This window comes from Periplaneta americana, chromosome 5 (assembly GCF_040183065.1).
Source record: "Periplaneta americana isolate PAMFEO1 chromosome 5, P.americana_PAMFEO1_priV1, whole genome shotgun sequence".
Classification (NCBI taxonomy): domain Eukaryota; kingdom Metazoa; phylum Arthropoda; class Insecta; order Blattodea; family Blattidae; genus Periplaneta; species Periplaneta americana.
Genome location: NC_091121.1, coordinates 85,998,490 through 86,012,445, shown reverse-complemented (window position 1 = coordinate 86,012,445; position 13,956 = coordinate 85,998,490). Strand labels below are relative to the sequence as shown.

The 13,956-nt window shown below is 33.6% G+C and overlaps 1 protein-coding gene across 3 annotated transcripts; it reads right to left on the bottom strand.

Annotated features, from left to right (window-relative positions):
• Nucleotides 1-2,878: 2,878 nt before the first annotated feature.
• On the bottom strand, nt 2,879-13,863 carry LOC138699939 (probable RNA-binding protein CG14230). 3 transcript variants are annotated; one of them, XM_069826145.1, is made up of 8 exons: nt 13,834-13,863; nt 13,051-13,237; nt 12,157-12,773; nt 10,617-10,844; nt 7,692-7,891; nt 7,152-7,435; nt 6,768-6,938; nt 2,879-3,140 (listed from the first exon to the last, which is right to left on the bottom strand). In XM_069826145.1, the coding sequence occupies exons 1-8, from the start codon at nt 13,846-13,848 to the stop codon at nt 2,953-2,955; spliced, it is 1,890 nt and encodes a 629-aa protein (XP_069682246.1). In that variant the 5' UTR covers nt 13,849-13,863; the 3' UTR covers nt 2,879-2,952. The 3 variants fall into 3 exon arrangements, with proteins under 3 accessions (XP_069682246.1, XP_069682247.1, XP_069682248.1); XM_069826146.1 differs by lacking the exon at nt 13,834-13,863 and adding an exon at nt 13,622-13,827; XM_069826147.1 differs by lacking the exon at nt 13,834-13,863 and adding an exon at nt 13,361-13,586.
• Nucleotides 13,864-13,956: the final 93 nt, after the last annotated feature.

The following is a 13,956-nucleotide window of genomic DNA, read 5'->3' as shown; positions in this document are numbered from 1 at the left end:
ATCATCATCATCATCATCATCATCATCAGAATTTCAACAGTATTTATCCGAAACGGTGTGACATGATGTTAATACTGTCATTTGCGTACAGATGGCATCAGTTCGAGAAAACGTACTACTCTCTTGTAGATTAAAGGACACTCTAGTGGGAACTCATCGGACCTTGAATCTACATAGCTGAATCGATAGATGTAATTACTAGTCATGCATTTGAACACTTAAGAGTCTCCGAACAAACCATTACAGTGCAATGTAGGTATGTATGGAGTATAGCCTGGAAGCATCCAACGCTACTTACACAGTTCAGGTCTGCTGTTCAGTGAACATTCGAAAACAAAACAAAGCTAGGCTCTTGGAGATTAGTGCTCTAAGAGAAGAATTTGGTAGCGAGAATTTAATTTTTTTTTATTTTAGGTTATTTTACGACGCTTTATCAACATCTTAGGTTATTTAGCGTCTGAATGAAATGATGATAATGCCGGTGAAGTGAGTCCGGGGTCCAGCACCGAAAGTTACCCAGCATTTGCTCATATTGGGTTGAGGGAAAACCCCGGAAAAAGCCAGACGCGCTAACCGTTACTCCACAGGTGTGGACGCACTTCATTAGAAAATAAGAAAATGTATTAGCAGAAAGGAGAATTTTTTATTTGAAACTCTTAAAATGTTTACAGTCATTCATCGTGATGTGCAGAGACTAATGAAACACACAATCAATATAATTTGTTTTATTTTAAGAAGTACTGAGATTTATCTTTATTTTTAATTGTTAATTCCAATCTTTAATTAGATCTAAAGTATCTAGATAGGCTACGTTTTGCTTATTGCAAAAATCAGACGTAGACAAATTCCGAAAACCAGATAGCTATGGCGACTAAACATTTTTATGTGGCACCTGACTTTTTTTTATTCAGTTCAATTTTTTTTTTAAAACTTCCATTTATTTTCTTTTATATCACTACGACTAATACATGTTAACAAAAGCGCTTTAGAAAGGAATTCCAATGTGCCTTTCAAATAAATATTGTTTTATTTCTTTCGTATCTCAAGATATTGTCACTACATAACTTCAGTGAAGAATGGAATGGAATGCAATTTTCGGGAAGGGTGGCACTATGAACTGCGAACTTTTACGATTGCACTAACCCTTAAGCTAGGGACATTCTCAAACCCACACCAGCTGACTACACTAAGGTTTGCTGTGTACGCAGGTTTCGAGCAGGCAACCTCCCTCGTCCCTAGGCCAGTCCCCTCCATAAGTTGCCAGCTGGTATCTGGGAAATGCTATGGAATGATGATGAAATGGACAAATGTCGACGGAATGATGCAGATGCCTAATATGAAACGGGAGAACCTCGAGAAAAACCTCAACTACGATTATGTCGGCCACAAGTGTTGAAAAATCCCAGGCCTGACCAGGACTCGAACTCGGACCACCTGCGTGACAAGTTGAAGGTCTGACCTCTCAGCCACCGCAGGGAACACTTCAGTGAAGAACACAGAACGTCTCTGAGGGCTTGTATTTACATTGCATAGATATTTAATATTGTTAAATATATATTAGTAAATGTCTCATCTTAGCTCGAATAGTTTTAATCATTGCACGCAGGCAAAATGTACTGTCTCCTGATATTTTTAGACTTCGTCTATTTCTGGTAAAAATATTTTATTCCATTTAAGCTGCTTTTGAATAAATACTTTGTTAATATTGTTATAAATCCAAGTGGTATTTTGTACATGAGTACTATTTCTGTTATCTACTGAATTATGTATTTATTTACACTGCAAATGAGTAAATACCCGGTGGCAGTAGTAACTAATTACACTCAATAATGACAATTAATAATAAACACAATTAATAATAAATACAATTAATAATAAATTACAATTAATAATAATTAATAATAATATAAACGATTAGGGAAAACACGGAAATTTTACTTGAAGCAAGTAAAGCGATCGGTTTGGAAGTAAATCCCGAAAAGACAAAGTATATGATTATGTCTCGTGACCAGAATATTGTACGAAATGGAAATATAAAAATTGGAGATTTATCCTTCGAAGAGGTGGAAAAATTCAAATATCTTGAAGCAACAGTAACAAATATAAATGACACTCAGGAGAAAATTAAACGCAGAATAAATATGGGAAATGCGTGTTATTATTCGGTTGAGAAGCTCTTATCATCCAGTCTGCTGTCCAAAAATCTGAAAGTTAGAAGTTATAAAACAGTTATATTACCGGTTGTTCTGTATGGTTGTGAAACTTGGACTCTCACTCTGAGAGAGGAACATAGGTTAAGGGTGTTTGAGAATAAGGTGCTTAGGAAAATATTTGGGACTAAGCGGGATGAAGTTACAGGAGAATGGAGAAAGTTACACAACACAGAACTGCACGCATTGTATTCTTCACCTGACATAATTAGGAACATTAAATCCAGACGTTTGAGATGGGCAGGGCATGTAGCACGTACGGGCGAATCCAGAAATGCATATAGAGTGTTAGTTGGGAGACCGGAGGGAAAAAGACCTTTAGGGAGGCCGAGACGTAGATGGGAGGATAATATTAAAATGGATTTGAGGGAGGTGGGGTATGATGATAGAGACTGGATTAATCTTGCACAGGATAGGGACCGCTGGCGGGCTTATGTGAGGGCGGCAATGAACCTTCGGGTTCCTTAAAAGCCATTTGTAAGTAATATATTTATAGGAACTCTGTGCATTTTTTCATTATTATTAAAATATTTTCTGCGTAATAATAAATAGCAGGAGTCTAATGGTAGTAATTGTGGTGGGGATGGGAGAGTTGTGGTGGTAGTGGTGGTAACAAAGTGAAATTTTATTTAATGTTACTGCTGCGTCAAACACTAAAAAGTCCAACATTTCAAAAAGATGATCTTTATTAAAATAGTAATATAAATATAACAATTATCTAAATATCTAACCCGTTACATTTTCAATTATTCTTTCTTCTTTTATTAAATTTCTTCATTTTTTGACCTCCAACCTTCCTTCTCCAGGGGCGATTATTTCGTCGGTTGTTTTTTACTTTTGCACGGACAAGTCTCTTCAATTCTCTTCTGTGCTTTGCATAATCAAATGATTCATCTTTTGATTGGCTTCCTCTTATCCAGTCCAGACCCTCTGAAAGTTAAAACCCATAACATTACAGTATGCTATTCGTACAATATAAGTGCAATACCAAGAACATACCATAACTATTTTGTGTCTACAATGAGTATTCAAAGCAATTTTGGTAAATAACCCACTTGATGTACATATAATTCATGACCAATCATAACTTTTTTTAATTGTTCTGGAAATAGAGCCACAGACTCACTGTCATATGACTTAGCTTATTTTGTAACAGTTCCACATATTGATGGGTATTTGTCATTTTCAAGCCACTGATTCACAAAGTAGTTGTTGAATTCTGTTACTTTCTGGTAGTTGTCTCTTAGTCTTAACTCTTGTTTATAACTTGTCTGGCAAGGAAAGCCCTACCAGAAGTTTAAGCTTGCCAGCATACCTCACAGACTCACTGAAATAGAAAGCCCCATGTCCTGATATAAAAGTCTCTCTCAAAGTGGAGATATTTTTTTAATTTAGAGGAGCTACTTTCGAATTTATGTACAGTTGAAGCAAAAAGTAAAAAAAAAAGTTAGAGGGGGAAAAATAAATACTGGAATAAGTTATTTTGGGTCCTGATGAGTAGGGCCCGGATTCTTATGTAATTACATATTGCGTTCCTTTACTTGTAGATTATTGAAAAAGACTAATTTTGGCGATTTGTAGTTCTGATATGGTTATAGTTGTTTCATTTTACATATCCTTAGTAATATTACATATTTTACATATTATGTAAAGAATGTAACTTTTTTGTATCTATCAGGCAATTATTGAATTTTAAATTTTTTTATTACATTCATTTTATTTTTCAGGGTAAAGTATTGAATTTTCTTTCATATTTGGAGATAAATCTTAACATTTCTGTCCCATAACGCCGCATGGAGGGCTGCTTTTTATTCTCATTACAGTACATGATGCTGGTGAAGAGGGAGGGCTTGGAACTGACATTGTTATATGTATTATTATAATGTACCGAAGTACATATGATATTTCCATCGTATGACATTGTTATGTTCTGTTCACAACTACAGAAAATACTTCAATTTTTCAATTTCTAAAGCTGGCTTAAGAGAATAGTTCTTTTAAAAATAAAAAAATAAACATAAAACTGGAATTCCAACCCTTTGTCCGTAAAACACAGTAATTCGGAGTGCCTCAACTCTATACATTTGCATTCATGCTTTCTCAGAATCACTGGAATTCCAACCCTTTGTCTGTAAAACACAGTAATTCCGAGTGCCTCAACTCTATACATTTGCACTAATGATTTCTCAGAATCTGGGATGGTCAAGTGTGCTGGTCATTTAACTTTGCTACAAATTGAAAGTAGGCTATTACCAAGGGGTTTGGGTTGGGTGTTAGGTAAGTCAAAATACCATTATGTGTGTGACACAAAAATATTTTTCTAAGAAATCTTAAGGCACAAGAAAAAGCATAGATTGTGGCAGAGACAAGTTGTATTTGCAAGCTATACAATGGGCTGGAAATGGAAAATCGACTTTTCAGGCTTCATCCTCCCACTTCAACTGACCAGTTAAATTGTGACGACATTTTTGTGAATTTAATGCATTAATAATTAGTGATTTTAAATTACATATTTCCCTGATATTTACTACATTTTTATGTACATGTTTCATACTTTGATATTACATAAAAAATCCAGGGCCTATTGATGAGACTACTGGATCAGTAGAGGCATAAAATGCAATAAAAAGAATCAAAAGGGAAGAGGTGCAGGAATGTTACAATTAATATATCCAGAGCAATGTATGATATATTATTCACATTTGTTTAAAGAAAGCAGGATGAAATATCTGAGAGAAGAATATGAATAGGAAATGGACGGAAATATAGTAGAAATAACAGAAACTTTAATGAGTTTTTAAACAAAATGTTTAATAATATAGAAATGGGAGAAGATAGAAAATACTTCCTATATTAGTGCAATATTGAAGAAAGGTAAGTGTTATGCCAACAGTAGCAAAAATTCTTTCAAGCATTTTGTATAATAAAATACAAAACAGTTTATCAGCATTATTTGAAGAGCAAAGTTGTTTAAGAAGGGAAAGATCGTGCTTAGATATTATATACTACGCTAGACAGTTAATTGAGAAAAACAAAGTCAGAAAAATGGAAACACATGCAATCTTTATTGACTTATAAAAAGCCTACAAACATGTCCCTAAAGCAAAATTAAGCAGGCAATGAGATGTCTCCATGTTGATGAGAAATGGACCAATTTGGTTAAAAAAAAAAAAAAACTATATTATAATAATAAAGCATAAATAAAAATAGGAATTAAGTTACTTCGATGTATAATGATAACTAAATGACTTAAACAAGGTTGTGGACTGTCTTCTTTACTTTTTAATAACTCTTTATAACAAACATTTGAAAGTTGGTTTAAAAAATGTTTAAAATTGGGGAATAGAAATACAAGATGATAACCTAATCCTCATTCCACATAAGAAGACTCTACACCTCAACAAATACAATACAAAATCCTTTTGTGTCTCATCTTCTGATTGGTCCTAATTTCATGCCAGAAAATGAGTCAAGCATTGACACGTGTGAAACAGTAACAGATGTGACTTACTTACTTACTTACTGCTTTTAAGGAACCCAGAGGTTCATTGCCATCCTCACATAATCCCGCCATCAGTCCCTATCCTGAGCAAGATTAATCCAGTTTCTACCATCATAACCCACATTCCTCAAATGTGACGTAATATATAATTATTTTAAACTAACAACCTAACAAAGCATCGAATGAATGTGGAATTTTTACAAGAATGAACTTACATTATAATTATAAAGTGTCCATGTCAAGTAATGGACTGTTTCTGTCAAACATTTTAATTTTTTAACTACAGAGAATAAGTTTATGTGTAATCCAGAAAACGAAAGTCCATCCCTTATTTAGGTACATAATAAATGACTTCATTTAAATACTGTACGAATTTGAACTGAAGAAAATGAATTATAAACGATTTTATCAATCGCAATATGCAAAATGTATAAAACATATACCGTAATGAGAAAGTATGCATCACTTTATTTCTTTACTTAGCTTTCGTTTATAAATGTGAATAAAATAGTAATTAACTTAGTACTCATTTTATTTCTTTATGTAGCTTTATTTTATAAATGTGAATAAAATAGTAGTACCAATACAAGGTCGCAATTGGGGTTTTTCTCGGAGGTCTCCTGTTTTCCCATATTAGACATTTACATTATTCAATCAACATTTCTCCATTTCGTCATCATTCCATAGCATTCCCCAAACACCGGCGGGTGATACATGGAGGGGATTGGCCTAGGGACAAGTGGAGTTATCTGCTCGAAACCTGGGTACGCATCAAACCTTAATGTAGTCAGCCAGTGTGGAATTGGGAATGTGCCTAGTTTGAGGGTTAGTGCAATAGATCTTAAAAGGTCGCAATGCTGGGTCTGAAAATTCCATTCCATTCCTTTATGCAAAATTTGAGAACTGAAGTTGTGATTTATGCTGTTTTAACAAATCATTATTCATATGCTACACAGAACTTCACGCCTTACTGTGTAGCACAATAGAACTAGTTTGAATATATGACATCATTTTGCTAAAAGTTTTTCTTTTTTGCTCAGTTTCAATGTACCAACCTTGAAAGCATGGATCATCCTTAATGAAGAAAAAGCGTTCACTAAATTGAGACTGAGGCTGATTCTGTTCTATGGGTTGCTCTGATTCAAAAGATTCGCATCTGAATGGATCTGTGGTCCACTCTGGTTTGCTCAGATGTTTGGTAGTGTAAGTCTCCTCTTCCTCGGAACCTTCAACAGTCATAAGCAAAACTACTTAGCTTATGTGAAGTAGTTCAATAGCAAAACGAAACTGTGGTGATAAATTGTGATACAATAAAAATTAAAAAGTTGTTCTGTTAGCATTCATAAAAGTGATATCTCCATAAGCAATATAATTTCACAAATGGAAATGATTTTATAGAGAATATTGAATATAACAACAGTCAGCCTTAATATACTAACCATCTTCCTTGCCTGTGTTTCCAAACAATTTACGAAGACTGAATTCCTCTGTGTTCTCATTCCTTTTCTTTAATGTTTCCTTCAAAGTATCTGTGACTTTATAAAATGTTTCTTTTGAAACAGTGGTTTGTATATCATTCTTATTTGTTTCGCTATGTAACTTTTCCCTTTCATTATCAGATGACAGATGAGTAACTTTCCTATTTTTTACGTTGGGTTCAATCTTTGTTTCAAACTTCGCATGATCAGGATTTGTGGGATCGTATCTTATCATTGGTGTATGCCTGAAAATCAAAATATGTACTGCTTAAAATGTGTACGTTCAAGGAAACCAAACCTAAACTATATATTATAATGTTAATAATGATGATAATGATAATGACAATGATGATAATGATGATGATAATAATAATAATAATAATAATAATAATAATAATAATAATAATAATAATAATAACAACAACAACATTGATGATGATTTAAAAAAAGGTAAGCAGACAGAATGTGATTTCTATGACTAAGGAAACAATATAAACTAACTTGATTTTTTCTTTCTTCTTTTCAGTAACTGGAATTTTATGACCAAGAATATTTTCTAATATTTCAAATTGTCTCTTCCTTTCGTCATCCACATTTAATGTTTCCATATGTACTTCCTCATTCTCCTCATCACTCTCATAAAATCTCTCATCCATTGCAAATCTGCTGTCATTTCCAAAACGTGACTGCAACTCAAGTAGCTGTAACAGTTAGAAATAAATTTATATCTGATCAAATTTCACACATATAAGAAACAAAATAAGCCTGTCTCACACTATACCTAAGTTGTAATGATTGAGTTTCATTTTATAAAATGATTTATCCACAGTTTTAATTAGCATTAGTAGTATGGTAGTATGATTAACGCCAAGGGTAAACGTGATCAAGGATGAGAATGGTGACTTGCTTGCAGACTCTCCATCAACCTAAACAGATGGAAAAACTATTTTGCGCAACTACTAAATGTACATAGGCCAAATAGAAATGATCGGGACGATATTGAAATACAAACTGCTGAGCCATTTATACCCGAACCCACGCTTTCAGAAGTCGAAATTGCGATAGAAAATCTGAAAAAGTACAAGTCTCCAGGTATCAATCAAATTCCAGCAGAATTAATACAAGAGGGTGGAAGTGCATTATATTGCGAAATTTATAAACTTGTACTTGCTATTTGGGAAAAGGAAATTGTACCAGAACAATGGAAGGAGTCCATAATTGTACCTATTTTTAAAAAGGGGGACAAAACCAACTGTGGTAACTTTCGAGGAATATCACTTTTGTTGACGTCGTACAAAATTTTGTCCAATATTCTTTTGAGGAGATTAACTCCATACGTAGATGAAATTATTGGGGATCATCAGTGCGGTTTTCGGCGTAATAGATCGACTATTGATCAGATTTTTTGTATTCGGCAGATAATGGACAAAAAATGGGAGTATAAGGGTACAGTACATCAGTTATTCATAGATTTCAAAAAGGCATATGACTCGGTTAAGAGGGAAGTATTATATGATATTCTTATTGAATTTGGTATTCCCAAGAAACTAGTTCGATTAATTAAAATGTGTCTCAGTGAAACATACAGCAGAGTCCGTATAGGTCAGTTTCTATCTGATCCTTTTCCAATTCACTGCGGGCTAAAGCAGGGAGATGCACTATCACCTTTACTTTTTAACTTTGCTTTAGAATATGCCATTAGGAAAGTTCAGGATAACAGGCAGGGTTTGGAATTGAACGGGCTACATCAGCTTCTTGTCTATGCAGATGACGTGAATATGTTAGGAGAAAATACACAAACGGTTAGGGAAAACACGGAAATTTTACTTGAAGCAAGTAAAGCGATCGGTTTGGAAGTAAATCCCGAAAAGACAAAGTATATGATTATGTCTCGTGACGGGAATATTGTACGAAATGGAAATATAAATATTGGAGATTTATCCTTCGAAGAGGTGGAAAAATTCAAATATCTTGGAGCAACAGTAACAAATATAAATGACACTCGGGAGGAAATTAAACGCAGAATAAATATGGGAAATGCGTGTTATTATTCGGTTGAGAAGCTCTTATCATCCAGTCTGCTGTCCAAAAATCTGAAAGTTAGAATTTATAAAACAGTTATATTACCGGTTCTTCTATATGGCTGTGAAACTTGGACTCTCACTCTGAGAGAGGAACATAGGTTAAGGGTGTTTGAGAATAAGGTGCTTAGGAAAATATTTGGGGCTAAGCGGGATGAAGTTACAGGAGAATGGAGAAAGTTACACAACACAGAACTGCACGCATTGTATTCTTCACCTGACATAATTAGGAACTTGAAATCCAGACGTTTGAGATGGGCAGGGCATGTAGCACGTATGGGCGAATCCAGAAATGCATATAGAGTGTTAGTTGGGAGACCAGAGGGAAAAAGACCTTTAGGGAGGCCGAGACGTAGATGGGAGGATAATATTAAAATGGATTTGAGGGAGGTGGGGTATGATGATAGAGACTGGCTTAATCTTGCACAGGATAGGGACCGATGGCGGGCTTATGTGAGGGCGGCAATGAACCTTCGGGTTCCTTAAAAGCCATTTGTAAGTAAGTAAGTTTGTAAGTATGATTAACACGAATAACGCAATTAGATTAAGATGCAAAAAATGCCACAGCATTTTCAACAGGAACTAGCAGAAGTTTTCGTTAGAATGACATGCCTCAAAAAAGTTATCCCAAAACTTCTGAATGCAAAACAACGACATAACACCAGAGTCAAACTGTTTGATTCAAGTATGTAAGAATGTAAATTTTTCGTCTGTATGTTCTGTTGGAAAAAGACAAAAGCACACTCCCTCTCCACTATTTCTCTGGACAAACCTCACAGACTATTCGAGGGTATAATTATCATATCAGTAGGAATATGTGGCACCTCGATCCCACTGTCTAAGCCCTAGTGACTTTTATCTCTGGAGAATTCTAAAAAAAAAAAAAAGTGAAGAAAAAAACAACAGACTCTGCAAGGACTGAAAAATAGCATCCAGGAAAATGACGCCTTCTCTTCTCAATGGGAACTACAGCTAGTGATATGTTGCTCCTTAAACAGGTGTGATAAATGTTTGGAACAAGAAGACAGACAGTTTTAGCATCTCCTTTCTTAATTTAGGTGCGTCAATAATGTTTTAAGTCCTCTTATTTAGTATATTTGGTAATATTTAACATTAATAGTTTATGATATATTAAATTATCACTCTGGCAGCATATCATTGATATCAAGCTCTCTGTGTAGAATCGTGATTTCTCCAAAATTTATTCACCCACTACATTAATTTTCTTAAGCAATACTTATATTAAAAATGTTGTTCATTGTAAAAGTTTATTTGTATTGTCTTCAGTGTGAAGAATAAAGAAATTGCCAAAAGATCAAAGTTTTCCAATTCGTGTTACATTTACCTTTTGTCCTTTACTTCCTTCAAACTGTGGTTTAATTTTAAAGTTGTTTTCTGCTTCAGATTCTTCACCACTTGAAGAACCTTCAAAGAGATTTGGTTTATGTGTTGATTCGTCCACAATTTCACTCTCCAAAGAAAAATTTGCTTCACCAAAGGATACTCTCTTCTTGGTATTATTACTCTCATCTTCAGAATCAAATACGATCTTCTTATTCTTGTGACCTGAATCCTGCAATATTGATTAAATATTTGACTCATTAGAAATAGGCTATATAAAATTGCACCAACGAATAAGATTTCATCAGACTAAAACATATATTCAATTAGAGACAATGTTCAAGTCAAATATCGAAAACTTTAATTCAAATCTTCTCTCGGCATCTGCAGTCAATCCTCACTATTTTCAGGGAGTTAGATTCCTAAAGAAAAAGTCCTATGAATATGGTAAAAACAAATACCTAAACCATTGGGCTGATAGGAAAATGATTAGGTTCCTGTTCGACATTATCATACACTTTGACTACCTTTCATCATAAACACACTGTTTTGAGTAACTTACCGGTAATCTTTTTGTAAAGAATACTTTACTTAATATATTGTGCATTTTATAAGTCTATTTTACGTGTTCTGTAATAGTACAGTATGTACAGTCTTTTGGTATACCTACACATTCTACCTTTCATTCACACTATCACAAATCATTCACGCACATTATACTAAAACATTACACAGAAAATTTAAAGCCAAGAAATAAATAAAATTGCATTAACATTAAATACATGTAAAGTAATACTTAAATTTTCCTCCTTACCTGCTACACATGGCCATGAATTGCCGCAAAATGACCGTCAGTGACAATGGTTTACAGTTTATTTACTATGGATGAGCTAATACGTAAACATGAAACATGCAAATAGCAAAGACTGACTGTAAGCATTTTACATAAGATATTAAATGTTACCATTCTGTTTCAGAAGCAAGAGATAAAGCTACTTCTTTGACAGTCTAGATTATTTGCGGTACAGTCAGTCATTCCAGGTTTAACAACACTTAAAAGTATTATGCTGTAGTATATAGCCTAGCCTACGAAACATAATAACTTCATGTTAAACACGATATTAACTGTCACTATTGCTATAACATTAGCAACACTCATTGAACAATGTGTGAAATAATTATTACTATCAACCTACTATTATGACAAAGGGAAACCGAGTTACAGGTGTAAAAACGAAAATAATCAAAGAACATGCATCACTAAGTAGGCACAGCACAAATAGAATAGGCTAATTCATTTTGCTTAGGTTGTTAGGATAAATTATATTAAAGATTCAGAAATTAGATTATAACTTAAAAATTATTATACAAATAATGGCAATGAAAGGAAGTATATATATATATATATATATATATATATATATATATATATATATATATATATATATATATTACTTCTGAAACTACATTTTTAAACATTCTACCATAATGATAAGGTTAGAACTGTTGTAAAACACAAAATAATTACAGAAAATTTCACATACCGTAGAACTAAGGGCTAATTTAATTGTTTGCTTTTGTTTCTGAAAAGACTTTCTTCTTTCTTCGACAGACTTCTTGCGTTTCTCTTCTGCAAGTAAACTTTTTTCTAATTTTTCAAATTTATTTGTAATTTCTAGTTTTCCTAACTTTTCATTTTCGATCTCTATTTTATCAGTTTTAATTTTAATCAGATCACATTTCTCAGGTAGATCTTTCCACACATTACTGAATTTCTCCAGTCTCTGTAGTAGATCCGTGGCTGCTCCCTCAGACTCACACATTTTACCATGATTAACTTCCTCCAAATCAGAAAAAATGTTTCCTGTCCCCCCAAACATTCTAAGCTTCCCATTATATACTACTTGAGCACCACTTGAACCGTCTGAATCAATGACCCTCAATTTCTCGTCTTTTGCACTTTTATAGATTTCTTTTGATGACACTTCCTTATGTTTCCTAGTTACAAAATTATCATGTTTATTTTGTTCTCTTCCAAGTTCTTGTCTTTCTGACTGGGTGCCTTTCCTTTCCTTTTCAAGTCTGCTCAGAAAACTCTCTTTTGCAAGTTGTAGCTTTATTACATTTCCGTTCCACTTCTTCTTCAACAATGTTGAAAAACCTGAAAGATAATTAAATTAGTATTTTTGTACCACCTTTAGAAAACTTTGATACATACCAGTGGCGTATACTGGTTAAAGAGTTTGGGCTACCGCTGACCCTATTATTACACAAAATATATCTAACAATTACTTTAATTTTAATTACTATGGTAAAACTAATAATACAAAATTATTACATTATGTTATATTATAAACTTTTTCTTTTGTAGCCCCGGTAGCCCCGGTAGCCCGCAAAATACGCCCCTGATACATACAGAACTATGTACTGTAACCTACATAAATTCAGATTCTCTTCATCCGTTTCGAGATCCAGAAATGCAAATGCTGATGAATCTGGACGATGTTTGACTTCTACAGATTGTACATTGCCGAAGCTTCTAAATCTCTTTATAATGTCTGTTTCAGAAACATCAAAGGGAAGATTTCCGACATAGATGCGTTTCTTATCCTTCTTCATAATGTCCTGTAAGAAATATTAAAACATTAAGATACATTATATACCTGAGATAGTATCCGAATTACCACAGCAAAGAAATGAGACAAACGGGCACAGAGCGATCATCCCTCATTTATTTTGTAAATTTACTTAGATGATATTTTGGCAGGCACTTCCCATCCTCATCCTTCGAAGCCAAAATATATAAACGCAAAACGAACACCCAGAGAGACAGCTTTTACATAATATAGGCACAAATCTAACCTAACCTCAATACCGTGGAAGACTATACAGTGCGGACTAACAGATAGCTCAGATAGTTACCAGTGTCTACAAAAAATATATGACTTGCGACTTAAAAAATAAGAAGTAATTTAAAATATGCTAATGTATTTTAGGCTATTTACATACAATTTCTTCTTCAACAAATAAAAAGGAAACCCAAACCCCAAATCTTTGATAACAAAATTTATGAGAAAATTACGAATGAGTTAGAGAAAGGTCATGGACAAATATATAATAATTTATCCATAGAGTTCCCTATGGCATCATCGCCGAGCCACAGCCTCCTAAATCTATCTACAGATGAATATTTTTCTATTCAATTTTGTTTGTATAATCACATTTGCGTGCCACATTTGCTAATTTTTATGTTGCATTTTTATCAAGTACAAATTACAAAATTTAAAGAATTTCTCTGTATTCTATCATATAGAGTGATTTCTTGTTCCTTGGTTGGCTACACT